Source organism: Sturnira hondurensis, unplaced genomic scaffold (genome assembly GCF_014824575.4).
Source record: "Sturnira hondurensis isolate 20B ecotype Veracruz unplaced genomic scaffold, ASM1482457v3 Scaffold0020903, whole genome shotgun sequence".
Classification (NCBI taxonomy): domain Eukaryota; kingdom Metazoa; phylum Chordata; class Mammalia; order Chiroptera; family Phyllostomidae; genus Sturnira; species Sturnira hondurensis.
The window spans coordinates 75787-103461 of NW_028093534.1; the positions used below are offsets into that span (position 1 = coordinate 75787).

At 53.0% G+C, this 27675-nt stretch overlaps 2 protein-coding genes across 4 annotated transcripts; both read left to right on the forward strand.

Moving 5' to 3' along the window:
- The first annotated feature begins 1341 nt into the window (after positions 1–1341).
- KRT84 (keratin 84) lies at positions 1342–8788 on the forward strand. 2 transcript variants are annotated; one of them, XM_037030917.1, is made up of 10 exons: positions 1342–1564; positions 1673–1893; positions 3077–3285; positions 3887–3947; positions 4418–4513; positions 5385–5549; positions 5727–5852; positions 6332–6552; positions 6987–7018; positions 8397–8774. In XM_037030917.1, exons 1-10 carry the CDS (start codon positions 1342–1344, stop codon positions 8741–8743), a joined length of 1701 nt encoding a protein of 566 aa, XP_036886812.1. In that variant the 3' UTR covers positions 8744–8774. The 2 variants fall into 2 exon arrangements, with proteins under 2 accessions (XP_036886812.1, XP_036886811.1); XM_037030916.1 differs by having other exon boundaries at positions 1342–1893; positions 8397–8788.
- An 11893-nt stretch (positions 8789–20681) lies between these two features.
- LOC118976432 (keratin, type II cuticular Hb5) lies at positions 20682–27197 on the forward strand. Of its 2 annotated transcripts, none has more exons than XM_037030926.1 (9): positions 20682–21101; positions 22780–22988; positions 23573–23633; positions 23783–23878; positions 24518–24682; positions 24905–25030; positions 25426–25646; positions 26532–26567; positions 27011–27197. In XM_037030926.1, the coding sequence occupies exons 1-9, from the start codon at positions 20682–20684 to the stop codon at positions 27195–27197; spliced, it is 1521 nt and encodes a 506-aa protein (XP_036886821.1). The 2 variants fall into 2 exon arrangements, with proteins under 2 accessions (XP_036886821.1, XP_036886820.1); XM_037030925.1 differs by having other exon boundaries at positions 26532–26563; positions 27004–27197.
- Positions 27198–27675: the final 478 nt, after the last annotated feature.

The window sequence follows — 27675 nt, forward strand, 5'->3', positions numbered from 1 at the left end:
ATATCTGCAACATTGATTAAAAGGATAACAACATCCAGTGGCTTAGAGCTTTTTATTTTTCTCTCTTGATGCTTATTGCTTTGTATCTCTCTATCCTAACCAAAGATTCATCAATAATTTAAGGAATCTGCTCAGACAGAGCTAGAGATGAGCCCTCACGTGTACTAGGGAGAGGGGCTCAAAACCATGGGGCTAACTTTTCACACAGAGAGACGGCCAAATTATTGGTGTGCTTTGGCCTCAAATTATGTGACAAAAGTATTGACTGGTTGAAGTCCTCAAGGTTAATCTTCCTCCACCATCATGAGGGCAGTGACCATCTTTTTTATTTCTGTACTTTCAGCACCAAGCACAGCACCTGGGACAGTGTAGGCACCTGATTATTGTTGAATGAATGAGTGAATGAATGAATGAATCTCCTTTGAGTGTCTTGAATTAGGCATGTGTCTATACTACTGCAAATGAGCTTTACCGAAGATTAAGCTCCTAGGTAAACAGCCAAATCAGATCATAGAGGATAGATAAAATACTGCAAAAGGTTTCTGGACTATCCAATGGACTATGCAGGGTGTCCGACCTGTAGCCCATTGGCTGCATGTGGTCCAGGATGGCTATGAATGTGGCCCAACACAAAACTGTAAACTTACTTAAAACATTATGAGATTTTTTTGTGATTACACATTGCAATGTATTTAATATGTGGCCCAAGACAACTCTTCTTCTTCCAGTGTGGCCCAGAGACACCAAAAGGTTGGATACTCCTGAATCCATCTACAGAGATGCAATAAGCTGTATTCTCACCATATTATTTCTTGCTAAGAGCTCTGCAGATCCCATCTCTCTTCTGCAAATCCCATCTCTTTGGGGGCTTATGTCTATATAGATGCATCCCTCGTGAGCCTCTTCCTAGAGCTACTACCATCCTAACTTTCTGGTGGTTAGCCACACTTGCAGTGAAAAAGTCTATTGGATTTATGACTGAAACAAATTAATGTCCCCATAATGGCAATTGTGGTGGACTTGTGGGAAAAATGGGGCCATAATGTTTACGTGTTTATGCATTTTTAATGTTTATAGGTTTGATGTTATAACTCTCATCTTAAGGAGAATAGGTGTGTCTGATTAGCTCATTTTAAGGAGGTTATAGGCATGAAGAGTTTCTGCTAACTACCCAAGCTCATAAATGCATCCAAATGGCCTTTTCCATTTTTATGGGGCCAATCCTCACATCCCCACACACATAAAAGGGGTGAGAGGGATCCTCTAGCCTCAGAGGGACTCCTAGCTCCAGCACTCCGCACACTCTGCAATCACTGCTCTGCTCTCACCCCGGAAGCCATCATGTCTTGCCGCTCCTACCGAGCCAGCTCTAGTCGCCACGCAGGAAATTTCAGCTCTTGCTCAGCAGTGGCTCCCCAGAACCTGAACCGCTTCCAGGCCAGCTCTGTCTCCTGCAGGAGTGGGTCCAGCTTCCGAGGCTCTGGTGGCTTTGGTAGTCGGAGTGTCATCACCTATGGATCGTGCTCGCCCCGGATAGCGGCTGGAGGCCCTCGTCCCATTCGCTGTGGAGTTGGCTTTGGTGCTGGTAGTGGTCGGGCCTTTGGCTTTGGTAATGGGTGCGGTGCTAGCCTAGGGTTTGGGGCTGGCAGTGGTGTTGGTCTGGGCTTTGGAGCCAGCAGCTGCCTTGGCTATGGCTTTGGTGGCCCTGGCTTTGGCTACAGAGTCGGAGGACTTGGAGTCCCAGCAGGCCCATCTATCACAGCAGTGACGGTTAACCAGAGCCTACTGACCCCTCTGAACTTGGAAATTGACCCCAATGCACAGAGGGTGAAGAGGGATGAGAAGGAGCAAATCAAGACCCTCAACAACAAATTTGCCTCCTTCATTGACAAGGTACAGCTCAATATCTGGGTCTGGGATCATGAGAGCTAACACGCATTGCAGTGTTCTTTTCCTTAAGAAGAAATGGCCCTGGTCTAGGGCATCAAACTTGACCCTTAGATCCTTCAGGTGTCAACCAAAGGCATTGCAGTATGATTTCCAGGTCACCCAGCTGCAGAGCAAGCTTGAGGAATGCTGCATGATGGGAAAGACTAACACAGAGGGTGTATCTTACGGGAGGAAAAAGGAACGTCCAGTCAAGTTTGAGGGCATCTGGACAAACTAAGACCTACTACTTAGTCACTTAGAACTATCTCCTAAACAGGCTGGAAACATTAGGACTTCAGCCAGGTGCCAGCTGTTGTAGGTTTAAAAGGTTTTATCCTTTGAGTCCCCCGTGCCATCTTTGAAGTTTTCATAGTTCCTGAGGCTGGGTGGCCACATCTGCCCGCCTTAGGAGATTGGGGAATGGGGTACAAAACAAAGAACCCATACCTCCATGTGGGTTATCCAGATTCAACCTAGGCACCTAGATTGAGGGAAATAGTGGGTAACTACCATGGGTAGTCACCGATCTTCAGGCTGATGAGAGGAACAGTGACCTGGAACAGACGTCCCACAAATTGTCTCCATGGAGCGAGAATGCTCTGATGGTGCCCGAGCTTCACTTCTGTGAGCTTCAGTTTCCTCGTCTAAAATGAGGAGTTGGGGCAAACGATCTCCGTGTTCTCCTCTAGCCCCGTAAGTCTCAGCAGATGCAATATCTGGGGTGGTCAGTAGGACCCATCTCCTAGTGCCATACCCCACCCTGGATGTACTTTAATTTGTTCCTCATTTCCTGTCAGGGATGGCTGACGTCAGTTTTCATAAATAGACAAAGCCAACTCAGGCAGAAGCAGTCTTTCAAACTTCCCGGGACACTGGCTTACACCTTTCTCAGAGGGTAGAAAGAGAAATAGTCCTGAGGTGCTTTGTTTCAAGAGCCTCTGTTTGTAGCTGAGCCTGAGAGAACATGAGGAGGGCGTCAGAGACCTGCTTTTCCAGGTCCTACCAAATTAGAGGAGGAATGAAAGTCAATGGAGGAGAGAACAATGTCACCCCAGTGTTGAGAGTCTGGCCGCCTGAAGAGCCAGTGGGCACGCAGGTGACTCTGCCAAGCACTTCAATTGCCCTTTCTGTGCCCCTGCGGTTTTAGGTGCGGTTCCTGGAACAGCAGAATAAGCTTCTAGAGACCAAGTGGAACTTCCTCCAAGAGCAGAAATGTGCCAGGAGCACCCTGGAGCCCCTCTTTGAGGACTACATCACCAACCTGAAGAGGCAGCTGGGTGCAGCCAACAGTGACCGGGCCCGTCTGGAGGCTGAGAGGAACAACATGCAGGATGTCCTTGAGGGTTTCAAGAAAAAGTGAGTGGCATCTGGATGGCACTGACTAAGGATGGACAGGTCCCGATCCCTGAAGTGGCAGCCAGGCTCAGATGAGAGCAGCTGGGAGAACTGGAGTTGCATGTGGGTTTCGACACCCAGCCTGGGCACAGAAGTGGGGGGCAGTGATATGTAAGGGAGCAGGAGGCGGCCCTTGGTGGGTCCTGAGGGAAAGGGAGACTTGGAACTGGCATGGTTTTTCCTAATTCTGACTGTGGGGATGGGTGAGTTAGCCCCTCTGGTTTTGAGAGTAGTGCCCAGGTTCAACAACAAGTTGGGTCCTATTTACTCTATGGTCATTGGCAATGACCTTAAATCTTTTCTAGCAAAGGAGCATGGCAATGGACTTGATTTTCAGGTCCACATTCTATTTGAGAAAGTAAAAGGGGTTTGGAGAAACCGAAGGCTACCGGTTCATGTAAGGTCTTAAAGAAGGGACAGAGTGGCTGAGAACACGTAGGTGTCAACAGGAAGCCATGCTCCTGGGTGGGGCAAAGAGGTCTTAAGATGCTCACTGGGGAGTTGGAAGTCACTGGCTCTCAGTTCAGAATGAGAACCCATCCTCTTAATTCTTATAATCCAGGTACGAAGAGGAGGTGGGATTCCGGGCCAATGCTGAGAACGAGTTTGTGGCTCTGAAGAAGGTAAGGGAGAGCAATAAGCCCAGGCAAAGTTCTCCTTCAGACAAGCAAATGTTCTTGAAATAGCCCATGAAAACAGTCAGGTGGCCCTGTGGTGTGTCAGACCACTCAGAGTGGAATCCCTAAGGTCACACAGGTTCCCTTTGAGGTTCTAATTTGTCTCAGACTATTTAAAGTCAGTTAGACTATTTAGATGTCCTTTTAAGAGTCTTGGATTATCCAGATTCACTTTGCCTTTAAATAGGCATCGGGAAAGTTCCAGCAGCCCCAGGGGAGTTTTTATGTTGCAGGAGGAGAAGAGCGACAGTCACTATACAGCGTTTCTACCCAGTGACTTTACCACCCACGCCATGGCCCGGCCTGAGCCTATGGGGATTGATCTGATCTTCCCACCCACCCTCGGACCCTGCCAAGGTGGGGAGGCTGAACAGTGCACAAGTAATGAGCATCTTATCCTTCTCTCTTTTATGCAGGATGTGGACACAGCCTTCTTAAAGAAATCTGATCTAGAGACCAATGTGAACACCCTAGCTCAGGAAATTGACTTCCTGAAAACCTTGTACATGGCGGTAAGGGCCCATTTTCTCTGAGCGATATAAGATCAATGATTAACCTAGACACCTTGGGGGCTTCGCCTGGACTGGCATATTTTCTAACACATGCTGCCATTCATCTCTCCTCCCACTCCAATCTCTATCCTCTCTATGTGATGTGTCTCCCAGTGGAGAAGGAAAGGCAAGCAGGCTTCTCAGCAGCCTGACTGAAGTCTGTGAATAAACTCCTTGGATCTATGACTTACACTCTTGTTGGCCAATCCAAATGTTGGGGTCTAGGAATGTCACTTCCTATCTCTTGATCAAAAGATTCTATAAAATTGATTTGCTAGAAGATGTAAGAAAAATTGTGTTTGACCTAATTAGTCAAATGAACCAGCTCTCTTTTGCTTCATAGGCGATCTGTTTGGTCTTGTATAGACCCAGCCAGAGCTGAACGTCTGGCTCTGAGGGGAAATGCTAAAGAAAGCTCCCTTTGCATCCTTGACCTTGCAGGCCAGTTCCATGCTCCCTGGTTCTATTAAGGACTTTGGAAAGAAAAATTCCTAGACTAACATGTCCTAAATTATTGTTGGCTCTCAACAATCCATGAATGGCACAGCCACTTTATGCAAAGACAAGTTGAAGTCCCAGCAGGGCTATCACTCCTCTTTGACTAAACCCTAGGCCTCCATGGTCTTGATATTCGAGAGTTTACAGTCAGACGTAAATGGTTCTCGGTCGCGTCTTCTTCTTTGCCCTTCTTCTGGATGCCCTGCTCCACTGCTTTGCTCTGAACGAATGAGCAGTGCTCTCTGCTCCTGCCGCCACATCCTGGGGACCTCGAGGCAGCGTCCTGGCCACTAATGGGACTGAATCCATCTATCTTACCGATCCTTCAACACAGGAAATTGAGTTGCTGCAGTCACATATCTCAGAGACATCAGTCATCGTGAAGATGGACAATAGCCGGAACCTGGACTTGGATGGAATCATCTGTGAAATCAAGGCCCAGTATGAAGAGGTTGCCAGGCGCAGTCGGGCTGATGCTGAGGCCTGGTACCAGACCAAGGTGGGCAGAGGGGGGCTGAAGAAGGGAGGTAGGCAGCCCTGGGGTGAGACTCAGGTACCATGAAGTAGGCCCCATGGAGGTCTGAGACTTCCAGCTCAGTCGAAGCTGTGGTCTTGACCCAACCTTTGAGCCCTCAGAACATCCCTTTCTCCTCACCACTGTGCCCCCTCCCCACAGTATGAGGAGATGCAGGTGACAGCTGGCCAACACTGTGACAACCTGCGCAACACACGGAATGAGATCAGTGAGCTGACCCGTCTGATCCAGAGGCTGAAGGCAGAGATCGAGCACGCCAAGGCTCAGGTGGGCAAAGGAAAGCTGAGAAAGCCCCAGAGGGAGGAAGGCAGGGCTCTGAGATTTGAGGATAGGCATGTCTGATGACATGGGAGAGACCCCTAGGACCCAGAAATGAAGTGACTAGTCCCGGAAGACTTCCTGGAGAAGGAAAATGTGAAAGAAAAGGAGGGTCTACCACATAGAAGAAAAGGTGGGGGATAACTTGGGGGGGTGCAGGTAAAGGAGAAAGAATAGCTTTACCCTCTGCACCTCACAGCCTTGGAGCAGCAGATAGCAGGAAGTGGGGATGGGAACTGAAGAAAAGGAACACTTCGTCCCTGGTGACATCAAACTGCGAGATCACAGTCCCTAAGAAAGCATGCCACACGGGCTCCACCCCTGACCTGGCACCAGGCTGTGTCCCCGCTAACAGGGAGCAGTGTTTCTGGCCCCACACGGGGACCCCCAGGCTCTGCCAAAGCCCACGCAGACTGCCCTCCCTGCAGCGAGCCAAGCTGGAGGCCGCGGTGGTGGAGGCAGAGCAGCAGGGTGAGGCAGCCCTCAAGGACGCCAAATGCAAGCTGGCCGAGCTGGAGGGTGCCCTGCAGCAGGCCAAGCAGGACATGGCAAGGCAGCTGCGCGAGTACCAGGAGCTCATGAACGTCAAGCTGGGCCTGGACATCGAGATCGCCACCTACAGGCGCCTGCTGGAGGGCGAGGAGATCCGGTGAGCGCTCTCAGTGCCCGGGGAGGGAATGAGGTCAGACTTGGGCATCGGACTAAGTAGGGGAGGGGGGCAGGTGAAGAACTGCTGGAATAATCAATCTCTGGAAGTAAGACAGCCTTTTCTGCAAACATTAGTCATGTTGACCCTGGCGGGGGATTAGAAGATGACTAAATCTGTGACGCCTGAATGCAAGTTTGTAGACAGACTGTACCAGAAACAGAAGGAGTTTTGCTGGATTTGGTTAGCTTGCTAACTGGTCTTGGGATGGGGTTTAAGAATACACTGTTTTTTTCAAAGCTCTGGATGCTCGTACAGTTAAGGGTGAAAACCACAGGTCCACTGGTCTGCTCAGCCAAGAAAGCCCTTCTGAGAGCAAGCCAGTTTTCAGGGAACAACACTACTCTTTAACTGACTTCCTTCTTTTCTCCCTCCAGGATCTGCGAAGGTGTTGGACCAGTAAACATATGTAAGAAACTTAAGTCTTTTCCTCTTCACATTTCTCTCCTGGGGCCTTTCAAATTTCCTTTCAACTCAGGCCCACATTGGGGTCAGGAGCCCACGCTGGGCTGGCCAGGATGGTCAGGGGAGCAGGGACCATCTGGCCCCTGGCCTGGGAGCACCCCTTAGCAGAGGTCTGAGATCTCTCCAGGGCCTGCCTTCCCCAGAGTAAGCAATTGCCAAGGTTTGTGGAGCCTCATAGGTGGGGGAGGGTTCCGGAAGAGCAGCAGCCCTTTCATTTTGAGTGACTTTGTCCTTTAGGGACAAAAGTCAGAGGGAGGAATGAAAGGGCCTCTGCTGGGAAGTTCCCTACCTTCCTGATGGCAGGGGATGGGACAAGGCTGAATGGAAGTCCCCTGCTGCTTCTACTAAAGTCTTGGCTGTGCACAGAGCATGCAGGGCACCGTGCCTGGCACTGCAGGGTGGGACACAAAGAGGGTGATCCCCCGCCCCTGCCCTCTAGAATTATAATCTTCTTGAGGAGAGGAGTCCTGCCCATTATCACCCCACTCCTCAAAGGAACCCGGGGGGAGGAATAGACAGGGGCAACCTCACTCAGGGATAATACAGGATTTGCCGGAAGTCACACAGCCAGTGGCACGACCAGAACTCACACCCAGATTTCTGACTCCAAAAGCACAAACACACACAGCTGCACAGTGGAACCCAGTGCTCGCTGGGTGGGTCAGGCCTTAAGAGCGCAAGTGCTGGATGACAGAGCCCTCGGAGGGCGGGGCTAGTGAGCAATGGCTTTGGGGGGGGGGGTCATGCTTGAGTGGAGGCCAGGGAGGAGTCCATGAGAGAAGAGGCAAGAAGGAGGGGCGCCCCATAGATGAGGGCTGGTCTAAGCAAATGTTTGTCAGATCAGGGTCCTGGGACACTGAGGTGTGCCCAGTGGAAACCAAAGGGCTATAAGCTGGGTCGCCAGAGGGTCAGAAGAGAGCTGACAAGGGACTCATGAGAGGGGCCGTGTGGGGACAACCGAGGGGCAGGATGTAACTGGAAGACAGGAGCCTCATGGCTGTGTGAAGGCTACTGCTCCATCTCATAATGCAGTGCACTGTCCCCCCAACAAAACCCAGCCTGACTCTGGCCACATAGAAATGAGAATCAGCCTGTGGCTACATGCGCACATCTGGAGAACTGACTGAATCTTCTACTTGACTCTGAATGTTTGACTCTAGGAGAGTCACAGCCCCTGAGTCACCTAGACAAGAGAAGGGAAAAGTGGGTACTGACTATGTAGATAATAGGGGCCACTTCCCTGATGCCACCACCCCTGGCCCCCACCCCACACTGGGAGCCTGGCGGACTTGGCAGCCTCGCTGTGTTTCTTCCCCCCGCAGCCGTGAGCAGCTCCCGCGGTGGCACGGTGTGTGGGCCTGAGCTCCTGGCCACCAGCTCCACCCTCTCCCGCAGCGGAGTCACCTTCTCCAGCGGCAGCATGTCTTCTGGTGGCATGTGTGGCTCCAGCCTGGGTGGCACCCAGGTTGTCATGGGCGGTGGAAACCTGCTGAGCACAGGCTCCCGGGTGGGCTCAGGCTCAGTGCTCCTGGGGGGGGCCTGCACCCCCAGCATCTCCTGCCCACTGCCCACCGAGGGTGGCTTCAGCAGCTGCAGTGGGGGCCGCGGCATCCGCGGTTCCAGCGTCCGCTTCGTGTCCACCACCACCTGCCGTCAGACCAAGTACTGAGAACCTAGTGCCAGCTGCCACTGCCCGGGGAAGAACCATCTCAGAGTCTCCTGCTTCCAACCCCAAGGCATCTGGACTCTGGGCGGGAGGGGCTACCTCTCCCTCCAGGAAGCGACAGCTCTGCCTGGCCTGATGCAGGGGGATATTTTTCACCACTCAGGTGGTCCATCGCAGCCCCAACCAGACTGGTTTCTGCCTGACTCCCAATTTCCTTCCATTGGATCAATACTCACCATCCAGATGAATAGCCTCAAGAAATGCAGATTCAATACAATGACAAAAACCTGGGTCTGGGAAGAAAAGCAGCAGCCCAAAGCCAAAAACGAGTGTCTTTGGGCACCATCGCCACCCCATTTTCAGATTCATTCAGAGGATGCAAAGTTGACTGTCCACGCTGCAGGTGTCCTTGGCCCACAACCTCTGGCTTCTTTCCCCTTCCTTTCCCCGGGCAGAAGAAGGCTTTCCCCTTCTCTCCTGACCCAGAAGGAGCCATAGTCCTTGGTGGCCCAAGGAACCCCTCAGTACCCCGAGATGGTTCTTCTCCAAGGGGCATATGCCCTGGTTGCTTCTTTTCCTGGGTTGTTGGTTTAACTCCGCGGCATGTGAGCTCATGAAGTGGGTTGGGTGCTCGTGGAGAGGTGGGCTCTGCTACACCCTACATGCCTGTTGGTGGGGGTGCCCAGCCCTGTCCACTGCGGGAGGGTTTATGTCTGTGAGCTCCGGGGAGCCCTGGAGTTGGGTGGGGTACCTGTTTGTACTGCTCTTTGTGTCCCTTGGTTTTCAATAAACTTGCCATGCTAACATCACTAGGACACTGGCCTCTCCTTCTTGGTGCTGGGGTGGGGGCTACGGCCTCCTGGACCCATCCTGGGGGCTTGCCAAAGGCAGAAGCTGGTATCCTGGGCACAGGGTAGGTGCTCAGAAAAGAGGGCTCAGGTCCTTCCCAGGAGGGGCTTACAGTTCAGTGAGGGACAGGAGATACACAGCAAAGGCTCTGAACACAAGTGTCAAGCAGCCCACTTCTCTCCGGGCATTGCCCTGCGACCCATTGGTGCCCTTCTGACCGAGGGGTGCCCATTCATCTTCCCTGGACCCCACCCCACACTCAGGTGTCCTCTGGGATCACTGCAGGGATCTCCTGAATTTCCTATCCCCACTCTTGTCCTCATCCAGCTCATTCACCATGATGCTGCTATACAGGTCTTTCTCACAGAGAAAACTGACCCATGTACTTACAGCCCTCGGTGGCTCTCCACTGCCTTCCAAAGTAGTTCAAACTTCTTACCATGGCGGATAAACCCCAGATGACCTGCTCACACACTCCCTGCCATCCCTGCTTCCCATGTGCCCCACGTTTGGCCTATCATCCTTTATTTGTTCAATCAACATTTGGTCAGTGCTTGCTACACGCCAGGCCTGATGCTGGGAAAGGAGCAGTAGGCAAGACTTGGTCCTTGTCCTCAAAGAGCTTACAGTGCTGCTTGATAGACGGACAGACAAGCAAGCAATTGGGACTCGATATGCTACACACTGTGTTGAGGCTAACGTCAAGGCTGCAGGGCACAGAGGAGAGGCCCACCCAGGCTGGGGCATCATTAAATGCTCCCAGGAGGATGTGGTGTCCCAGCAGAGACGTGAAGGATGATGAGTTAGCTGTGCTAAGAAGGGAGAATTGTCCCAAGCAGAGGCAACAACAGCATGTGTGCAAACCAAGAGGTTGGAGAGAGCATGCCCAGTTTGGGATCTGCCTGGGGTTGAGTATGACCATAGCACAGGAAGGGGCAGGGGCCAGCCAAGGCACAATCGTGACCAGCACCCTGGACAGGGCTCCACTGGGCACGTATCTCACAGCAGGGACTGCGCACCACTCTGCCTCACCTCCAGGGTCCTCCTTAGAGAGCAGGATGCTCGTCTTACACCTTTATATATGCTGCCTTGCTCAGACTTCAACCAGCAACCGGACAACTTACAGATTTTTCTGCTCACAACCTAAGGCCTGCCTGACCAGGGACTCACCAGCCACCTGCCCTCCTGCTTCCAGGGACTCCTGACTTCCCACTTCATCTCCCATGGGCAAAGTCACACACACATCTCTCAGGTGACAGCAACACCAAGGTTGCCCCCAACGTTGCCCCCAACAAGGTTGCCCCTGTTCCTGACCTTGCTGCCTCTCCTCAGCCAGACTCACATTCACCCTGTGCCAATTATCAATTTATTGCCCCAGCTACAAATTCACCCTTATTGACTACTCTATGCCAATGGATCTGACCCCTTTAGAAGTTTCCCTTTGCCAGGTAGCATGACATTAAGCCTTGTCAGTAGGCGTTTCCGTAACCATTGGAGAGGCACTGCAAAGTCGAGCATGTGCTTCCATTGCACTCTCTCGGCAGTTTCCCCAGTGGAGATTCCTGCAGCGCAAACGGCATCTCCACCTCGGGCCCGGCAGTGGCAGCGGCAGCCAGGAGCTGCCCCAACAGTCTCGTGGGGCAATGGCATAGCAAAGTGCCTCCAGGAAGACCCCCCCCTTGGGATAAGCTTTTCCCAGCACCCGAAAGGGTACACTCTGGTAAGTCTGGATGGAAGGTTTCCAGCAAGTTCCAGCAGTGTAGCAGCCAGTGAGCAGTGGCTGTGCCCTCTCCAATGGGGTCTGGGTATCAGCTGTGGCTTTTCTCTGGTGCTTCTTTCACAGGCCTAGATGCTATTCCTTACATCTGTCATTTCTATACTCACTAGAGCTCTTTTTCCCTCAGGACGCCAGCCCCAGTATTATCCATACTGAACTTCCCATGTTCAAGTTTCTGTGTGGTACTGTCCCTCGACTGACACAATGCCGTTTGGACGGCATTGCTTCCAACCTCTGAGGCCAGGCAACAAGCTAGCACTGGGATTTCTCAGGACCCAGCCCTCAGGTCTCTTCAATCCTCTCTCTATCCCACCTTGTAGGTGACCTTACCCAGCCTCGTGATTTTAAACGCCACCCATATGCCAGTAACACCTGAGTCTGCATCTCCAGCCCGGACCTCCCATGAACCACAGGCTGGTACACACAGACTGCTCACTGACTTCTCCACTTGAGCATCGAAGGGGCGTTTCACAACAAACACGTCCAAAACCGAACGCCTCATCTTCCCTCTTCCCCGTCAGTGCTGCTTCCAGAATAATGGCAACTTCATTCAGTTGCTTAAGAATAAATAAATAAACAAACAAACATCTTAGAATCATCTCCAACCCCTCTGTTTCTCTAACATCCCCACATTTATCCCATCGGCATAACCTTCAGATAACATCCAGCATCCAACTGCTTCCCCCACCCCCGTGACCACCACTGAGGCCCCGGTGTGTGGCTCCGGCCTGGACGACCGCAGCAGCCTCCTCACTGGCTCCCTGCTTCTCTCACCTTCTTCAGTCTGTTCCCAGAAAAACAACCAAGGTGATCTCGTTCAGACTAAGTTAACCTCCAGGTGCACGCATGATGGAGTAAGCCTATTATAGCCTGTCTCTTCCACTGATTACAACTAAAAACACTGGATACATTTTTTAAAAACTGAACTTCTATCAGAAGACTCCAGAAAGTAAACAAAAGCAGGCAGATCACGATGGGACAACAAAGCTTGCAGAAGTGACCTATGTGTCTTCCCCTCTGTTCCCATGGCTGTGAGCTGAGGGTGGGCCCCGGTTGTGGGGCTGTGAACCACAGCACGACCAGCCAAAATTCCAACAGAAACTCCATCTTTCCAACCAGAGAAAGTAGGAAAAGAGGCCCCAGGGGCTGGAAAGTGTGGATCCTCATGTTTTTCTCTTTCCTCCCATGGCTTTGCCTGAGGAGCAGATCCCAGCCATGGAGCTGTGTGGCTGCAGTGATTTGGGAGCAAAACTCCGAGAGAAAGGTGATCTTCCGGCTGAGGGACCTCTGGACTGGAGGAAGGAGGGTGAGGAGTCCTGTCCCGTGAGCTGCACACTCATCAGAGACCCAAAGCAGCAGGCCGAAAGGCTTTGAAAACTGAGGCGAGATGGAAAGCGCTGCCCAAGTTTCAGGCAAACCGCTAAGCGCCCTACACACAGGACAGGCACAGAGCAGCAAAAAAAGCTGACAAACTGAAGTAAGTTTGGAATCAGGGCCCGCACAGGAGGGGCAGAACGTGCAGTCTGAACCTAACGAGGCTGATTCTGCGCTAAAGCAAAACACGGCGGAACATTCTCCAGAGGATTTTAGCAGGGCCAACAGCCTATACATTATAGTATTTTAAATACCCAGGACATGAACCAAAATTATTTGGACACTCAAGGAACCAGGAAAACGAGACCAATTCTCAAAGGGAAAGAAAATCAGCAGACGCCAATCCCAAGATGATACAGACATTGGAATTATCACACGGAGACATGAAAGCCCAGCTATAACTCTGTTCCAGGAGATAAAGGCAAATGCATTTGGAGTGAATAAAAGTTTCTCAGGAGAAAATAGAAACTGTGAAAGCAGAGCCGAGTGGAAATTTTAGAACTGAAAAAAAAAAAAACCCAAAACACTGCCTTTAAACATTCTAAATCACTGGTGAGCTCCAGGGCCAAAAGGAGAGAACGTAAGACAGAGTCAGTAACTTGAACATAAATTCATAGAAATTATCCAGTCTGAAGAATACAGGAAAAACATATTGGGAAATACATTTTTAAGCCGCATAAAAATGACACATTACGTACGGGGGCAGCAAGTCCAAGGACCGTAGATCTCACATCCGAAACCAAGAGAGACGGAGTCCTTAATGACTGCCAGCTCTGAATTCTGTATCTGGCGAACCCATCCTTCAGAAGGGAAAGCAAAAATAAAAAATAAAAAAAGGACATTCTCAGATGAAAGAAAACTAAAAGAATGTGTCACCTGCAGAATGGCAGAAAATAATACTGGAGGAAAACAGTAAGCCCCTTGCCTTGTCCAGAACATGTGAAAATAACGTCCTACGTCAAAGAGTTGTTGTGGAAATGTCACACAATGGCACAAGTAGCGTGTGTGGCACACAGCCTCGCGCACAGTGGGCACGCGATAAATGGTTGCTAGTGTTTTGATGATGGTGGTGGAGGTGTTTCTCGTTTTATTACTAGCAGGGAATAGCTTTGATTGGCAGTCAGCCACTCGGGCGAGGCACAGGCGGGCGCTGTGGTGGCAGTGGACGCTTTCCAGCATCTGCGTGAACCCTGAGGTGCAGGCAGGCAGGCAGGCCGGCTGCTGCCGGGCTTTTCCTGCTCCTGCTGCCAGGACTGAGCCTCTGCCCTCCAACTCTGGGCGTTTGCTGCCCTCTGCTGGCCACCAACTTCCCAGGTGCCACCACACAGGGCATTTTCAAAGCAAAGTAACCTAGTATTTGCTGATTTAACATTATGTGGGGGGAGAGGGGAGCTTAGAGGCTCTTAAAACACTTTTTTTTTCTACAACAACAAATAGCAACTTTAAGAGAGAAATTCACCCCCTCTCTTAGCAGCCCAACACAGCACTGTCTTCACTGTTCTGAGCTTATGTCAGTCTTTGTTCCCACAGGTGCTCAGAAAGCCACAGCCTCGAAGCAGGAAAACGCCACAGAGGGCTCTGAGTCCCATGGTTTTCAAGCTGGGTGTGCTCCTCAGGTCCAGAGCACCAGAGTTTCCCACCAGGTGACATTTTCTGCCAAACATCAAATATTTGAAGTATCCAAGGTATCCATTCATTTATGCGCAGTCAACAAACATTTACTGAGCACTTTCTATATTCCCAACAGTGCTGTGAGTGCTTGAAAGCCATCAATGAACAAAACAGACAAAAATTCTTGCTCCCGTGGAGTTTATTTTGGAGTGAGAGGCAAGACTGCAATGAATACACAGAATAAATACGTCGATTACAGAGTGTGTTAGAAGGTGCTAAGCGCTATGGAACAAAGAGAAAGGCCCAAGCGAGTTGAGCTGGAGAATGTCTAGGAACGGGAGGACAGGTTGCCATTCTTACAAGGGCCCCGGGCCTCCGCAAGAGGTGGTTTCGGGCGAAGCCTCACAGGCGGCAACAGAGAAGGCCATGCGGCTGCGGGAAGAGCATTCTGGACGGGAGGGACGGTCAGTGCAGAGGCCCTGAGTCAGGAGTGAGGCAGTGTGTCCGAGGAGCAGCAGGAGGCTGGTGTGGTGGGAAGCTGAGGTGAGAGAGGTAGGAAGAGGGGCAGGCGGGGCATGGCCTTGGTGGCCATTGTTTGGACGTGTCTTTCACTCCCAGTGGAGTGGCAGATTATTGGGGTGTCTGAGCCGAGGAGCGACACAACCCAACAGAACCCTGTGAAGGGTCACTCTACTAGGTTGAGAATGGAAGGTAGGGGGCCAGGCCAAGCAGAGAGATGAGCATGTCAGCCTTATCCATTTTTCTAAGTATATATATCCAGTCATGTGTCACTTAACAACAGAGACACATTCTGAGACATGTATCATTAGGCAATTTCACTGTCGTGTGAACACGAGAGCCTGTGCTCACACTCCTGGGGAGCACAGCCTGCGGCACACCCCGGCTGTGAGGTGCAGCCCGTTCCTCCCGGGCCGCAGGCCTGGGCCGCGTGGTGCTGTACTGGACACTGCGGACACTGTCACACAACGGCATTTGTGTCTCTGCACACATCTAACGCTAAAATGGCACAGTAGAAATTTGGTATAAAAATGGTATGCCCACACAGGGCACTTGCCCTGAGTGGAGCTTGCAGGACCGACACGGCCCCGGATGAGGCGTGAGTGCGGGGTGAGTGACGGCGAGGGCCCGGGACGGTGCTGCGCCCACGGCAGACTTTACAACCGCTGACCGTGGTTCACTGTAATGTTCTCACTGCACTACGGAGAGTCCTTTCTAACTTTTTGGTTCTTCCATAACAACACTTAGCTTGGAACATACACATATCATGCAGCTGTACAAAAAGATATTTTCTTTCTCTAAATCCTTATTCTATAAGCTTTTATATTTTTAAAATTTATTTTTAACTTTTTTTGGTTAAAAACTAAGACACAAGCACACACATTAGCCTGAGTCTGCACAGGGTCAGGATCGCCTCCGACCTCCGCATCTTGCCCCACTGGAAGGTCCTCGGGGCGATGACACGCGTGGAGCTGTCACCTCCCGTGATGACCAGTTCTTCTGGAACACCCCCGAGGGCCCGCCTGAGGAGTATGTCCTTACTGTCTGCTCAGTTTGTGTTCTTTTTCATTATAGATGTTCTTGCAGGTAAATAATACAGCATGAACATTCCTCTCTGTTAGCAAGAACCTTCCAGATTCAGAGCCTATGTTTTCAAACTTTTTACGGAGCTTGCTGAGGTCTGCAAAACTTGTACTAAAGCCTTTGCTGTGAATATTCTTGGGGGTTCTTTTTCTTCTGAAGATTCTTGCCTCTTCTCCAGCTATGTGTTCCTGAGCTGGTTCCCACAACCCCTCATCGGTCAGTTCCTCGGGGACCGTCTGGAAGGGCTCTCCAACGTCATTGCCATCCACACCCAGGTTGAAGTTGTTTGCCATCTCAACAAGGTTGGCTTTCGCATCCACCGCACTGCAACATCACGATGGCTATGATGTCACCTGGCAACAGGAATTTTTCGGCTCCATTATAATTTTATGGGGCCACTGTCACATTTGTGGTCTGTCATTAACCCACACACCATGATGCAGCACATGGCTGTAGGTCAGTGCCCCAGCATCAAGGTCTCAGGGGGTGTCCTTAGCCACGCCCTGAGAGACGTCGTGGAGGCCGGACTCCCCCAGGGGCCCTGCCCATCTTCCCAGCACACGGCGGAGAGAGGTCTGGCTCAGACGACCACCCCCACTCTGCATCACATAGCTGCTACCATCAACCATCAGCTTTAGGTAGCTGTTTTTCCTCTTCGACTTAGGAAAATGGTTCTAGTGCTAAAAAGAAAAATGTCAAAACCATTAATATGATCATTTCTGAAATTAGGGGCTCTGTATTTATTCAGCGTCTGCTCTGGCCCAAAGCAGCCACAGGACGCTGCCTGCAGGAGGGCGCGTGCGCGGCTTTCGGGGGAGGCTAGAGCTCCTGCTGGAGAAGCCTGTGAGAGGAGAGGCGAGGCAGCCCAGGGAGCGGATCTGTCACCCGGGCGAGGGGCCCCTGCATTGGGAGTGGCCCAGTGGTTCATCCAGCTCCTTCCAGTTTCTCCATCCTCACTGCTCTCTTATAGGATCTCTGAGTCATGCCCAAATTTTAATGAAAGCCGAAGAAAGTGTCACAGAGCTAGAAGACCCTTCACAAGCTGTGTCCTAGCACCAGGCGGTGATATAGATTCAAATACATAGTAAAAGTGTGGAGAAGAACTGCAGAGGTGATGGGTGATGCCTGACTCCGGGGAGTCGTGTGGGCAGCGCTGCTCAGGACATGCCTTGTCTGTAGGGAGCCAGTCCGGGTTGATTCCCGAGAACCAGCCAAGAGAGATAGCAAGATGACCCGTGAGAACCCACGGGAATACAAACACAGAATCACAGGGGTCAACAAGGCAGGACGGAAGGTGCTGCGCTGCCTTATCTTTGGACAAATCGGAAAGGCACTTCTAGAGGCAGGGGGACTTTGAGCCCAGTCGAGAGGGCAGAAGGGAAAGGAGACAGTGAGCCCTGAGTGGAGAGCAAGCCTTCCCCCAGCAGACATCACAGCTTAGGTAACACGAAGGAGGATGCCTTAGGAGCATTTTAAATTACAGGAAGGACATGGGTTCTTGAGTGGACATTCCTGACATTGGGTGTGACCTTCAAAAAGTTTGGGAGCAAGAGAGTACAAGACCAAGAGGGCAATGAACAACAACACCCAAGACAAGAGGGTGTGGAGGTGGATAATTGGAGTTACCCAGGGAGCCCCGGAAAGGGCGTTTTATGAGATGCTTGCTGAGACAGGGAGGAGGAGGAATCACAGCCTCCCTCTGACTAGTTCACAAAGGCTTCCTGGCAGCGATGGCTGGCCATTCTGGGGCGTTTCGGGCAAAGCGTAACCAGGGAGAATGCCTGGGGAGCGAACAGGGCACAGGTGGGCAGTAAATGAGGAGGCGGCCAGAGAAGGGAGGTCCAGCTCCCATCCCAGAGCAGGACGGGGATCCAGACCTACTGCACAGAGGTGGGAGGGGATGGGCAGAGATAGGCAGGGGGGTATGGGTGTTCTGTCCTTCCCTTGGGTACAGATCCATAGGACAAAGGCCTATGTGCCATGGGTTCAGGGCAGCTGCGTCCGACTGGTCTGGTTTGTGAGTTTCTCACTTGCCCTGAATGAACTGCATAAGGACCTAGCCTCCCTCTCCAGCCCAGCCCGTCTAATCCAAAGTGCAGACAGCCATCATGAGCAGCCCCCACCAGCCCTGATCTCAGCGGCCATCTGCAGTGACGCAAACTTTACCCAGTGTCCATTAGTTCATCCCTGTGCTGAGTTGGGCCTGCCCTCACTCCAGACCTGGACACCCAAGTGCCCACACCGTTGTTCTGGATAGTCCTGCTGGTCCTGGGTGGGTAATCTTGTTTCCGAAACCAGTGGGGACTCTCCAGGTCTCCTGAGTCCTCCAGCTCCCCTGTCCCATCGTCAGCGTCCAGGCCCAAATCAGGGTAGAGGTTTGGGGAGGGTGTGTGTGTTGGGGGCATAGGGAAGCCACTCTGTAGGAAAAAGACCTCACCCCTCCTCTCCCAAGAATAGGCAGAAATGGATCCGCTTCTACCCTTTTCAATACGCTGAAGGTGAGCGGAGGCCCATAGGAGTTTAGAGAAGAGGGTGAGGTCTTATGGGCTCTTGAGGCTGGCTCAGCAGAGGGCTCACCCACCCTCTTCCTCTCACAGTCAGCCCCTATCTTCCCCCCACTTTCGAAGGGCCAAATTCCTCTTGGCCCACACCACATCAGCTGCAGGTCTACACAACTGTCAGCCAGTGAGCTCACTGTCCAAGGCACCAGAATACACCCCTGGCCCAGGCCAGCAAAGCCCCCGTGCTCCACAACCTAGCTTCCCCTCTCCACCCCCAGACTCCACCCCAAATTTTCATACCAGTGAAATCAGGTTGGAGGAAACATGAAAGGCAAGCATGGAAGTGTAAGGAGCCGTAAACATGCAGAGGAGGTGAAGACCGTGGGTGGGGCACAGGACAGGCCAGTCTCCGCTGGTGCAGTGGGTTGGGGGAGGTGCTCCCGACCGGAAGCAAGCGTCCTTTCCTTGACACAGTTTTCTGATCCCCAAAGCACACTTTTGCGTATTATCCACTTAATCCTCCCAATAGCCCTGGGAGATAAGGATGAATTCTACATTACGAAGAAAGAAATAGAAGCTCAGAGAGGTTAAGAATTCCCGCAAAGCCACACAGCTAGAAAGGCTCCAGGTTTGAACCAGGTCTTCCAACTTTGATTCCGTTGCCCAGGTTGCTAAACCCCAGCAGCTTCCCCATGACCGACTGTGCTCTGAAGATCATCTGGGGCCATAGTGTCGGGACTGCTCCTACCCCCCAGCTGCCCGAGGTGGTCCTGCCCTACTCTGAAGAACGGGTGTGGAAGATGGAGCTAGAAACCAGCCTGGTCCTGGCCGTAGAGACGAAGGCAGACCCAGGGCAGAACATCGTGCGTTTGAGGGAAGATTCAGGAAATGGCGGCACAGTGGCGGTGTCCGGTTCTGGAAGGCTCTCTGGAGGGATTATCACCCTCAGAGGAATGTCATCGGCTCTTTTTCCTGAGGCCCCTAACACCTCGGGGTTCTAGCCAGCCTCCCTGGGCAGGGACCACATGCCCCAGGTCTATGCTCACTGAACCTTAAAAGAACAGCCATCGTTTTCCTCATAAGTTGCCCCAGGACACACAGGGTCGCAGGGAAACTAGAAGGCGCCAGAAATCACCATGCCTTTAGATGAGAAAAGCCGCCTTCCCACCCAGCAGCCTCTAAACGTTTCTCTAAGAGGGACAGCCCAAGGCTGATGGAGAGCATGAGGACCTCCTCTGGCTGGTGGTCTTCAAAGAGAGACTCAAAGGGCCCGTTTCTTCTTAAATAGCCAAGGGAAACGGCCCAGAGCAAGTTCACGGCAGCCAGGTTATCCCCCCAGGTCAGGGTTCTCCCTCATGCAGCCACGCGGGAGAAAGTGGCTAAAGGGGAGGCTCCCTGTTACCCACAAATGGCTGTTATTGAGGCCACCGAGCGTTATGTGGTTTGCAGTTTTGCTGGGTGAGAAATGAAGGCTCTGAAGCAGGGTCTTCTGGTCTGGAATCCAGAAGGTTCTAAGAGATGGTGCCCCACCCCTCAGTTGTGCAGGGAGCATAATGGCCCCTCTGGCCCTCAACCCCACCCTCCATGCTGCCCCCGGGTGGGTTTGGAGTCACCTCACCTATCAGCCTCTGGAACAATGATTCACTTGACCACCAATGCTGCGTGGAGCCGGGAGGAAAGAGGTAATGACCCCTCTGTGGTCTCACCCAATCTGGGACCCCCGGAACTTTTCCCTGGGACAGTGGCCCCTGCCTCTATCCCAGGTCCACCCACCTCAGGCTGTTGTGGAGTTCAAATCCGTCTCTGGGGATGGGTTGAGGCCATCTCACAGGGAGAATACGAGAAAATTAATTACTTAATGTATGTAAACAAGCTTTGAAGATGAAAAGTGCAAACGCATAGTGTTCCTAATAACCTCTTCAACACTTCTGGGGAGCCCCGGAGTCGCCGCTGAGCTTGCCTTTAAGACGAGTCCTTGGGGAGTTGCTGGCGAACTCCCCAAGCCAATAAACAACATAAAATGCCTTTTCACTCCTTTTATGCAGCCAACCCTAGCTCTCCCCGCCAATAAAAGGACCAGGAAGGATCAGAGAGGCCAGAGGGAACCTAAGCAGCGCACCCGCAGCCCACGAAGACTCCTGCAGCCCACGAAGACTCCCGCAGCCCACGAAGACTCCCGCAGCCGCGAAGACTCCTGCAGCCCTCAGGCTGTGCTCAGACCCACACGATGTCCTGCCGCTCCTACCGGATCAACCCTGGATGTGGGGTCACCAGGACCTTCAGCTCCTGCTCGGCTGTGGCCCCGAAAACCGGCAGCCGCTGCTGCATTACGGCCACCCCTTACCGAGGGGTGTCCTGCTACCGGGGGCTGGCGGGCTTCGGGAGCCGCAGCCTCTCTCACCTGGGCGCCTGCGGGCCCCGCATGGCTGTGGGCGGCTTCCGCTCTGGCTCCTGCGGCCGCAGCTTCGGATACCGCTCTGGCGGCGTGTGCGGACCCAGCCCGCCCTGCATCACCACCGTGTCGGTCAACGAGAGTCTCCTCACGCCCCTCAACCTGGAGATTGACCCCAACGCGCAGTGTGTGAAGCATGAGGAGAAGGAGCAGATCAAGTGTCTCAACAACAGGTTCGCTGCCTTCATCGACAAGGTCAGTGAGGCCCAGGAGGGTCCACAGAAGGTCCCAGCCCCGCCCTGCCTCGGGGAGGGCCCAGTCTGTTGGGGAGACAGCGTGGCAGCCAGATCTGAGGCAGGAGAGAAGAGAGAAATGCAACCATTACACGCGGGAAGATCAGTTTTCGTTGTTTAATTTCAGCAGAGTGTTGAGGGCCCAGAGTAGTCCAGAAACCCAGTCTGCGATCTGAAGTGTTTGTGTGCTTCCGGAGACAGCGAGGGATAGCAGAGCTGCCCCCGAAAAACTAGACCGGGGGCTGGAAGAGCGGGGGCAAGTGGGGAAGACAGAGGGCATGTAGCTCTGGGCCCAGGGGTCGGGGAAGCGGCTGGGGCATGCCTGGGGCATGGCTGGGAGCCTTGCCGCCTCCCCCACTTTCACTCTGCCCCTCAGCCATGTGGGTCCTCCGGTGTGTGTGTGTCTGGATAACAGAACCAGCCTCAAGAGGTGGTTGTGAGGAGTAATGGGTTTGTGCATGAAAAGTGCAGGCACAAAGTAAGTGCTCAAAAATATTAGCTGTTAGTGTTGTTTTCCAAGGACAGGAGTGAGGAGGTGTGAGAGATGACCAGCCAGGCCTGGCAGCCTCTCTCACAGATGGAGGGCTGGGACCACGGCAGGGAAGGCATGCAGGCTGGCGACAGGAGGCCCGCTGACGTGGTGTGATAAATGCCACGCCACTGTGAGGCTGCCGCCCAAGAAGGCCACCTCTGCACCGCCCTTCACGTTGGCCCCTCGGGGCCCCACTCTGGTGGGGTGGACAGGACCCACTCTGGGGTCTGGGATCAGGGGCTCGGGGGCGACAGAGTGACCTTCCTATTGTCACTTTCTCTGTGGTGATCTTAGTTAATCCTCAAAATGCCCCAGTGGGGTATGTTATTGTCTTCATTTTTTTAATAATAAATTGAAGATAGATGAGCTGCTTCAACATAAGGTGGTGGGCAGGTGAAGGGGACTGAAAGGGACTCCATCAGTGTGTGACAAGAAGCTAGCCATTCCACACCCAAAGGACAGTCTCCCTGCCTGTTCATTGGGGAAATAACGTGCCCCACCCAAAGGATTGCAGTAACTGAGTGAAACGGGTAGGTAGATGGAGATAGACGGAGAGAGAGAGATGCAGGTGCAGGTACAGACAGATGCAGATGGAAGTGTGTGTGCATGTATCTTGGCACAGACCCTGGCATCACATAGTATATACTCAATGTGTTGTATCAATGAATTGTAATAATAGTTAATTTGAGTAATTACAGTAACGATCAAACTAGTGAAGCACTTACTGTGTATCTGGGACTGTTCTAAGCACTTGACATGCGTGAACTCGCTCAGTCCTCACAGCCCTAGGAAGGCACTACGACCGTCTCTGTTCTAGAAATGAGCAAACCCAGCACCAAGCGGTCCGGCAACTTGCCTGCTCACAGTGACAGAACTGGGGCCTGACCCAGGCTTCCGGTTTTAAGCCTGGGTGCTTTCGCTCACACCCGCACCGCCCTCAGGAGCTGGAGCTAGGTCCCTTCGGTTGCAGACACTCGACCCCATGGCTCAGCTCTTGGCTGGACCTGGCCGTTCAGGGAGCCTCAGGGCAGAGGGAGCTCCGCGGACCACGCACCCCCCGCCCCCACAGACTCCCCACTGAGTCTCTCTCCCCACCCCTGGGTGGCAGGTGCGCTTCCTGGAGCAGCAAAACAAGCTGCTGGAGACCAAGTGGCAGTTCTACCAGAACCAGCGCTGCTGTGAGAGCAACCTGGAGCCGCTGTTCAATGGCTACATCGAGACGCTGAGGCGGGAGGCGGAGTGCGTGGAGGCGGACAGCGGGAGGCTGGCCTCAGAGCTCAACCACGTGCAGGAGGTGCTGGAGGGCTACAAGAAGAAGTAAGTTCAGCACAACTGGGGGACACAGGGAAAGGGGGAAAACCCCCCCAAAACCTTATGGAGGCAGCTTCTCTAAGATTCCTGCCTGTCAACAGGAGCTGTCTGGGACCCCAGGGACTGTCCAGCAGAGACCTAGATTTCTTTGGATTCTTTGGCTTCATCTCACCCCTTGAAGTCCTGGGGGGTCTTAGAGCTGGTTCCAGGGAAGTAAAGAAAGGAGTCCCAATGGAGTTCTGCAGCTATCTTTGTTCCTGCCCCGCCCAGCTCAGTTGTATTACATGGGCTCTGTGCTCTCCCTGCCCACGGCGTTATCTCTCTGTGGATCCAGGGCGCACAGATGAGTCTAGGCTCGGGGGACAGATTGTGCTTCCCTGATCTCACCCCACAAGCAGAACAAGTGGGGCAGAATAACCAGGCTGATACAAGGGCCAGCCCATGGATAACACAAAACAGACCCTGGAGAGAGCAAGATAACCTTTGCAGCAAGTTCATCTATTTTGGCCCAGAGGAGAACTTGCCTGGGAACTGGGGTGGTATCCAAGCACTGATCCCTCAGCTCTGGCACCTCTGTCCCCCACACTCAGGTATGAAGAGGAGGTGGCTCTGAGAGCCACAGCAGAGAACGAGTTCGTGGTTCTAAAGAAGGTGAGTGGACGGGTCAAGGGGCAGGGCGGGAGGTGGCCCCACCTGTGCAACCTCCCATGGGGGCACGGTCACCACACGGACCACAGAGGCACCTTCCCTCCGTGGGCCTCCTCTCACACACGTGCCCCTCCTCCTCTCCGCACCACCAGGACGTGGACTGCGCCTACCTGCGGAAATCAGACCTGGAGGCCAACGTGGAGGCCCTGGTGGAGGAGTCGAGCTTCCTGAAGCGCCTCTATGACGAGGTGAGGCCAACCAGCCAGGGCAGTGGAGGGGGCGGTGTGGAGACCTGAGGGAGAGGAGCGAGGGTGCACTGTGTGCACATGTTTGTCCCATGTGTGATGTGAGCATGAAAAGAACATGTAGACACAAGCAAAAGGGGCATGTTGTGTGGCTGCCACAGGCATGTGTATGCATGTGCCGAGTTGGGAGCCTGGCATACATGTATGAAGATAGGATTGTCCGTGGTCACGCCTCTCTATGTCTTTGAGCACCTCTGCATGTTGCACTGTGTGTGCCTGTGTGCTGGTCTGTGCCCTGTCCATCTGCACATGGATATGAAAGCACCTATGTGGGGGTAGGCATCAGGGTGGGGTTCTAGCTAGAGAGGGGCCTTAGTTAATAGACAAATCACTAGTCCTGGCACTGAAACCCCAGTTTCCTTACTGGGTGACAGAGTTAGGCCTTTTCACACATGCTAAGCTTCTTCCAGCTTCATTTTATGTGTCTGTATGTGAATGAAAGTGGGTGGGAGCATGGGGAGCAGGCGTCGTGTAACATTCATGACCAGTGTCCCTTCCAGAGAATGGGCACTGCCCCCAGGGGTGGAGCACATGGCCCAGATCAGGCAACAGAAACAAACGCATTGGCTGTTGGTCCCCCAGGAGATCCAGATTCTCCACGCCCACATCTCAGACACCTCGGTCATCGTCAAGATGGACAACAGCAGGGACCTGAACATGGACTGCGTTGTGGCCGAGATCAAGGCTCAGTACGATGACGTCGCCAGCCGCAGCCGGGCCGAGGCCGAGTCCTGGTACCGCAGCAAGGTGAGTGGCACTGGACCCCTGCCTCCTAGTCACGGCCTCAGGAGGGAGGGATGAGAGGTAAATATTAGAAGAGGCTTCTTTTGGCAGAGAGCTCTCCGGTTGAGGTGGCTGAGCAGGGCTGCCATGGAAAGTTGCACAGGCTGAGCGCTGTACAACTCACACAGTCATGCGTGGTGTCCCGAGTGGGTGGGACACGCCATCCTGAGTCTCTGTTCCCTGCAGTGCGAGGAGATGAAGGCCACGGTGATCCGTCATGGGGAGACCCTGCGCCGCACCAAGGAGGAGATCAATGAGCTGAACCGCATGATCCAGAGGCTGACAGCTGAGATCGAGAACGCCAAGTGCCAGGTAGGGTGTGGGGAGAGCTCAAAAACCCAGAACAGGCAGACTGCAGCACCGAGCCCTTTGCCCTTCTGGCCCAAATCGGGCCCCCTAGTGTGCATATGAGGAAGCAGGGACCCAGAGACAAGGCAGGGCCCCTACCACCTCACACAGCACTTGAGCTGGGTTGAGCTGTATCGCTGATGCCCCTTTCCTTGGCCACCCCGTGACCACCACCAAGGAGAGATGGTAAAGAGCTTACCACTCTCTTCTTTGTGTTTACATCATATTAACTACTTGGTCATAGGCAGTTAACCTGCCTTCTCTCTGGGACCCTCCTCTTCCTGTCCCCATCTATCAACTCGAGTGAACCAAGCTGTGCTTCCTCTCTCTGATCCTTGTCTTTACCTCGTTCCCCACAGCGGGCCAAGCTGGAGGCTGCCGTGGCAGAGGCTGAGCAGCAGGGCGAGGCAGCCATCAGCGATGCCCGCTGCAAGCTGGCAGAGCTGGAGGCCGCCCTGCAGAAGGCCAAGCAGGACATGGCCTGCCTGCTCAAGGAGTACCAGGAGGTGATGAACTCCAAGCTGGGCCTGGACATCGAGATCGCCACCTACAGGCGCCTGCTGGAGGGCGAGGAGCACAGGTGGGGCTAAGGAAGACCTTGTGGGGTATAGGAGGTGGAGGCCCTGGTCCCATCAGAGTGAATTTCCTTAAGCCCAAGTGTGAGCTACATCTCCTCCAACCACTCATACAGGTCAAGCTTCAGTAATAATAATTATCAAATTCTTATGTGTTCGGCCTGTGCTAAATGCTCACTGTAATCCTCACAATCCGACGGGGTAGGTATCAGTTTTCCCATACAAGATAAGGAATAAGGCTCAGTCAGTGCTCAGTGACTTTCTCATGACCACACAGTTAGTAAGTCCAATAGCCGGGACTTGCACCCAAGTCATGTGCCTCTGAAATCCATTGTCTTTGAGTAGCTTCCTACGTGAGGCTGTAGCTGGGCCTGCACGCAAACTTACCCATTTTAAGGACAATTTACTCTATGCAGAGGTGGGCAAAAGTACAGTTGCTTGTATTAAAAAAATATGTAATACAAGAGTAAATAATACAAGAATAAACTCTGAGTGTCAGGAACTCACAACTGTAAACCTACTCTTGCCTACCCCTGGATGCAGGTAGTGGCTCTTCACCGCCCACAAAGCCCTTTCACACACACCGGTGTGTGCAGTTCGGCGCTTTCTGGGAGCCCAATCCTACCACCCAGCGTGGGCCTGGGCTCTCAGGTTGGAAGTAGTGGGTCGAGTTCATAATCTCACCACCCTCTGCTGAAAATCAGAAGGCCTTGTCTCTGTGGTCACAGAACAGTTGGAGAAAGACAGTGAGCCTTTAGTGCAGACTAGGGGGGCCCTTCCTGCTTCTGGGGGTAGATCTGTACACAGGAGGGCCCTCTCTGTCTCCAAGCAGCCATCATCTCAAAGAATCCAGCTCAGTGTCCAGAGTTAACAGTTTTCTTTCTCTATAGGCTGTGTGAAGGAGTGAGCGCCGTGAACGTTTGTAAGTATCTGCTGGAACTCCCCCCAAAATGGCTTTGTCAGTAGGCAAAGCTGAACCTTACAATCTAACCCAGTGAACCTGGAACATTCCTGGACTGGGAGGCTGCCTTTCATGCTGCCTTGACGTCTCACTGGGGACACCAAGGGAGTTATAGAAAAAGTAGGGTTAAGCGCCCTCCCCTGGTGGCAATGTGAACTGCAGGCCATGGAAATCTGGAGGGGCAACTGGGTCCCACTGGTTTCCCACGGGCCTCTTTGTCTTTCTTGCCCCATTCCCCTAGAAGGGCTGAGATACTGAGAAGAACAGGGCCTGAGTTATTAACCACTAAAATTCTTTGAGGAGAAAGAAAGTCCTGCCATGCGGAAGCCAGTTAGGGCCTGTCCCAGGGTTGGTGAAATCACGGCAGGCCATTCATCCCTCTGTGTCCCCTCATCCCACAGGCGTCAGCAGTTCCCGCGGCGGAGTCACCTGTGGGGGCCTCACATGTAGCACCACCCCTGGACGCCAGATTGTCTCTGGCCCCATGGCCACGGGGGGCAGCATCACCGTGATGGCGCCGGACTCCTGCGCCCCCTGTCAGCCCTGCCCCTCCAGCTTCAGCTGCGGGAGCAGCCGGTCTGTCCGCTTTGCATAGGGTCCAGGGCCGCCTGTGTGTATTTGTGCACAGATGATGTATGAATGGAAAATGTATGTTTGCTTCTGGAATCTTCCACATGTTCCTACAGAGGTACAGACCCTGGAACCGCTCTGCTACCTTCTTTTTTTAGGGAGTTGTTTCTTGGTTCTCCTCTTGGCTTCAGTTAGAGTCATTCCCAGCTCTTCACTTAAGTCCCATTTGACTCAAAAACACCCACGGCCAATTTGTATTGTTTGCCAGTCACCCAGCGTGGCTGAACATCATGGGAGCTCGATCTTCCCCGGGGACAAGAAATGAGCCTAACTCCTCAGGTCTCCCACAACCTGAGAATCAGAAAGGAAGCTATTGTTTGCCCCATACCCGGTGGCTCCCTCTCCTGGTTGGAAATGTCTCAGCAGGGAGCACCTGCCCAGGGGTCATTTTGTGTGTGTTTCCCTGATCTCTCTGACTGACTGCCTTCCTCTGGGTTAGCCTG

Bases quoted from the DNA above. Each gene is read 5' to 3' on its own strand.
- KRT84 (XM_037030916.1), top strand. From the start codon at position 1,342: ATGTCTTGCCGCTCCTACCGAGCCAGCTCTAGTCGCCACGCAGGAAAT. The intron at 4,514-5,384 runs GTAAGGGCCCAT...CCTTCAACACAG, and splicing joins TGAAAACCTTGTACATGGCG to GAAATTGAGTTGCTGCAGTC. The intron at 7,019-8,396 runs GTAAGAAACTTA...TTCCCCCCGCAG, and splicing joins TGTTGGACCAGTAAACATAT to CCGTGAGCAGCTCCCGCGGT.
- LOC118976432 (XM_037030925.1), top strand. From the start codon at position 20,682: ATGTCCTGCCGCTCCTACCGGATCAACCCTGGATGTGGGGTCACCAGG. The intron at 23,634-23,782 runs GTGAGTGGACGG...CCGCACCACCAG, and splicing joins AGTTCGTGGTTCTAAAGAAG to GACGTGGACTGCGCCTACCT. The intron at 26,564-27,003 runs GTAAGTATCTGC...CTCATCCCACAG, and splicing joins AGTGAGCGCCGTGAACGTTT to GCGTCAGCAGTTCCCGCGGC.